This window comes from Ceratina calcarata, unplaced genomic scaffold (assembly GCF_001652005.2).
Source record: "Ceratina calcarata isolate Rehan_Ccalc_2016 unplaced genomic scaffold, ASM165200v1 scaffold586, whole genome shotgun sequence".
Taxonomy (NCBI): domain Eukaryota; kingdom Metazoa; phylum Arthropoda; class Insecta; order Hymenoptera; family Apidae; genus Ceratina; species Ceratina calcarata.
In genome coordinates this window covers 7,758-11,841 of record NW_017177086.1, presented here as the reverse complement: position 1 = coordinate 11,841, position 4,084 = coordinate 7,758, and the positions used below count along the sequence as shown (strand labels likewise).

General features: G+C 34.5%; 1 protein-coding gene across 1 annotated transcript; it reads left to right on the top strand.

Annotated features, from left to right (window-relative positions):
* Positions 1 to 399: 399 nt before the first annotated feature.
* LOC108629724 (chymotrypsin-1) lies at positions 400 to 2,026 on the top strand. The gene is made up of 5 exons (XM_018032559.1): positions 400 to 451; positions 797 to 956; positions 1,052 to 1,301; positions 1,498 to 1,635; positions 1,835 to 2,026. Exons 1-5 carry the CDS (start codon positions 400 to 402, stop codon positions 2,024 to 2,026), a joined length of 792 nt encoding a protein of 263 aa, XP_017888048.1.
* The last annotated feature ends 2,058 nt before the right edge of the window (positions 2,027 to 4,084 follow it).

Genomic DNA, 4,084 nt, shown 5'->3' with positions numbered 1-4,084 from the left:
CTTATCAAATCTTACCGTTTCACGTTCGTCTGTTAACATCTTAATTAAATAATAAACAGGACGGTCAGACGTTTCAAGCTAATTAAAAGATTATGCTATCGATTTTTCACGCGACGTCTATGAAAGAGAAGTATCAGTCGATCCGTATCAAGCTTATCAGATTAATTGCTTCCTCTTTCAAAAAAAGAAAGAATCTGATACCCAGGCTATGTTGTCTTTATAATCAAAGCTACTAAATTTTCACGTGTATGTATATTTCAAACGTCATTCCCTTTGACTGAGCGTATTCGCATCCGATAAAGATCACTTCAATCATCCTTATCAACACGATACATCCAAGCATACATAAAGTGATCAGTACTCACAGTTTCCATCAGTTATCCCGATTTCCCTGCGATCATGAACGGTCTCAGTGCAACACTTGTGCTCTGCCTTGCGGTCGCCGCTTACGGTAAGCAAATACTAATATACTCATAATTAAACAACGGACTTTATACATTTATAGAAATATTGCAAGAGATTCTCAATAGACTTCATGGTATTAAAATGCATTTCAGATAGAGATATTTCTTCTATCATTTAAGGATTACAATACGTATGAAGGACACAAGACATTGAAAGTGAGTACATATTGTCACGCTTAAATGAAAACATTTTTATCTGAAATGTACTTTAATACCATAAGGTCTATTGATAATCTTTCGTCTTAAGCAAATTGAAGTTTCGATTATTATTAAATTTGGAGCAAGATTCCTAACTGAATTATGATTGTATTGTTTCGTTTTTTTAAATCTAGGCTTCCCCGGAGATGTGGAGACCCAAATTGTCGGTGGCAAGGATGCCGCAGTTGGTCAATTCCCTTATCAAGTGTCTCTGAGGCAAAATGGAAGTCACTTCTGTGGTGGATCTATCATTAACAACCGTTACATCCTCACTGCAGCTCATTGTGTCGAGGGGTACGTTTCAATTTCTATGCAATTTGCGTTTTACATGTAATTTGGAAGTTAGTTTGCCAATGAGTGCTCATAACTGTGTTTTGTTTATTAAACAGAGACAGTCCCAGTAAAATCACCGTACACGCTGGAACCATCCGATTGGACCAGCCCGGAGATATCTACGCAGCAGAGAAGATCGTTACTCACCGCGACTTTAACTGGCTCAGCCTCGTCAATGACGTGGCTTTGATTCGCGTAAATAAAAACATCGCGTTCACCAATTTGGTTAAACCAATCGCATTGGCTTCGGGCAGCAAAACCTACGAAGGATCTGCATGCATTCTGTCTGGTTGGGGTACCACCAGAGTAAGTAGAGAAGAAATATGTATTTTATGAAGAATTAACAAAAATTAGAGTCGGAAACTAGTGGAAATTTTTGTGAAAATAAAAACATGAAGATTTGACAAATATTAGAATCGGAAACGAATTAAAATTCTTATAATACTGACTCTGGCTAAATTAGAATTTATGATACAAGATTCTGGATAAATTATAATTTCAGGTCAACGGAAAAGAACCAACCATTCTGCAATGGATTAACTTGATTATCGAGACCAATGCTAAGTGCAAACAGGCCCATAGGGAAGTGCAAGCCTCCCACATTTGCTCGTACACGAAAGTCGGTGAAGGTGCATGCCACGTAAGTATAATTGCTATAAATTCATAAAAACTTACTTTTTTAATTAGAGATATAATTAATGAGTTCAGTATCAATGTTCTTTAGCAAACTGAAATCAAACCAACTTAGAGTCTTAGAAATAAAATATCTGTTTTACAAGAAACATTATTTAATTTGTGATTATACATTGTATGTTAATTCTTTATTTTTTTAAATTTAGGGTGACTCTGGCGGTCCTCTCGTTATTGGTGGAACTCAAGTCGGTATCGTCTCCTTCGGACAACCCTGTGCTGTCGGCGAACCTGACGTATATACCAGAGTATCATCTTTCACTGACTGGATCAAGAATCATCAAAACTACATGAACCAGGATCTCCAAGAACCACCAGCGGACGGTGTCTACATTCTTTAAATCGACCGGTAAAATATTTCTCTACCAACTACCAACACTCTGCATTAATTATAGAACGATTGATGAAAGAATAACAAAAAATGCTGATAATATATTTATAATAAAAGATTGATATTCAAATGACTTCGCAATAAAAATACTGAACATAAAAGAAACTTGTATATTCATTACACGACTTCCAATACCAATAATCAAGCATTTATAAATTATTTTCAAGTAAAAATCGAACAGTGAGGTGAACCTTATGGTGACAATTAAATCGATAATTACTCGATATTAATTAATGTCAAAACACTTATATTATTTATTTATTTACTTAAACTTTTCAAACGATATGTGACATTTGGGACATCAAAATCTAGTTGAAAATATAATTAACAAATTCACGGTCGCAATAACTAAACACCGAAGAGAAATTACTAAATAGTGGCAGTCTTTAGAGCATGTTGCTACTGAAATATGAAATAGAAAACAAAACACTCGTCAATGCCGTACAGTAGTCTAATACAAGAACAGTCTTATGCAATTACCTTCTAACTCCACTGAAAAGTGCGATCGCCGACTGTGCATTTGAGCCCTATTAGGCCCCATTCACTGTCCCAACGATTACACGAACGTTTTCACTATTTAATAGTATCTCGGCGTCCCAAATATTATGTCCTGCAATTACAAGATTTAACTACTTGAGAGTGCATTATATTCCCATCTAATAATGTACTATACTAAGTCGTTGAGGATAAGCCTTCAAATGAACTCAATCCTACTATTACCAGAGAGGAAATTTCTTCTCCGATTAAAATTAAATGTACAATGATTTCATTTTTGTTACATTGCAATATTTGCTACAACTATTAACATATTGCGATCCAATAGTTTTATTATACAGGGTGTCCCAGCTAACTCTGGCATCTGAAATATCTCGCTTGTTTTTCATGATAGAAAAAAATGTTAGAAGAAAAAGTTACTGTATCCGATGGGACACATATTCTGAATGGTAAAAAATTTTGCTCAAGGTCATTTTTTCGAGATTACAAGGTCATCGGTGTTTTTTTAAATGGAACCATATATTTTTGTTATCATACGATGATAGCTGAGGGCAAGGCGAGTTCATTGACCTATGACACTACGACCTTCAAATGACCTTGTAATCTCGAAAAAATGACCTTGAGCAAAACTTTTTACCAATCAGAATATGTGCCCCATCGGATACACTAACTTTTTCTTCTAACATTTTTTTCTATCATGAAAAACAAGTGAGATATTTGAGATGCCATAGTTAGCTGGGACAACCTGTATAGTACATATTTACGAGAATTTTCATGATCCGTCAGCCACGTATTAGTTTAAGTAGACATTTATTAAAGTAGACAAACGCGGATAACTTCAACGCATGCGCTGTAGGAGTGAGAAAATATTGCCATGCACCGTACGCTATTCGAATTCAAACAGAAAAAATATGTATTGTACAGTGCATACAATATCTTTCATACTTTATTTATTTTAAGTTCTGTTTGTTATTTATACGATGGTTACTCCAGAAAGAGAGGAACAGGGTTCATCTTCGGGTGGTTCTCAGGCTATGAAGCTACCAAAGGTAATGTCTAACTTTTGTGATACTGTGTAAGCATGTCACAAATGAGTTCCAAAATTATTAGCGTGAAATTAATATCTGTATAAAAAAAATTGTCGAATATTACATTTAAAGACTTTGAGTATCATAATATATACTTAGATTTTTAGTTCAGTAATTAATTAATAAATAAAATTTAAACGACAAACACGGGCAACTCTCAACGCACGCGCTGTAAGAGTATGAAAATATTGCCATGCGCAGTACGCTATTCGAAATCTAACAGAAGAAATATACATATATTGTGTACAGTGCATACAATATCTTTTGTGTTCCTGTTAATTCTTTCATATTTTATTTATTTTAAGTTCTGTTTGTTATTTACATGATGTTCGCTCAAGAAAGAGAGTGGATGTTTCTTTATTTGTGTCAAATACATAAAATACAAAAAGGTATTTGATTTTTTGCGTCTAACCACACAATTCTTG

Excerpts from the sequence above, each read along its gene's own strand:
- LOC108629724 (XM_018032559.1), top strand. The coding sequence starts at position 400 with ATGAACGGTCTCAGTGCAACACTTGTGCTCTGCCTTGCGGTCGCCGCT. Across the intron at positions 957-1,051 it reads GCAGCTCATTGTGTCGAGGG|AGACAGTCCCAGTAAAATCA; the intron begins GTACGTTTCAAT and ends TTTATTAAACAG. Across the intron at positions 1,302-1,497 it reads CTGGTTGGGGTACCACCAGA|GTCAACGGAAAAGAACCAAC; the intron begins GTAAGTAGAGAA and ends TTATAATTTCAG.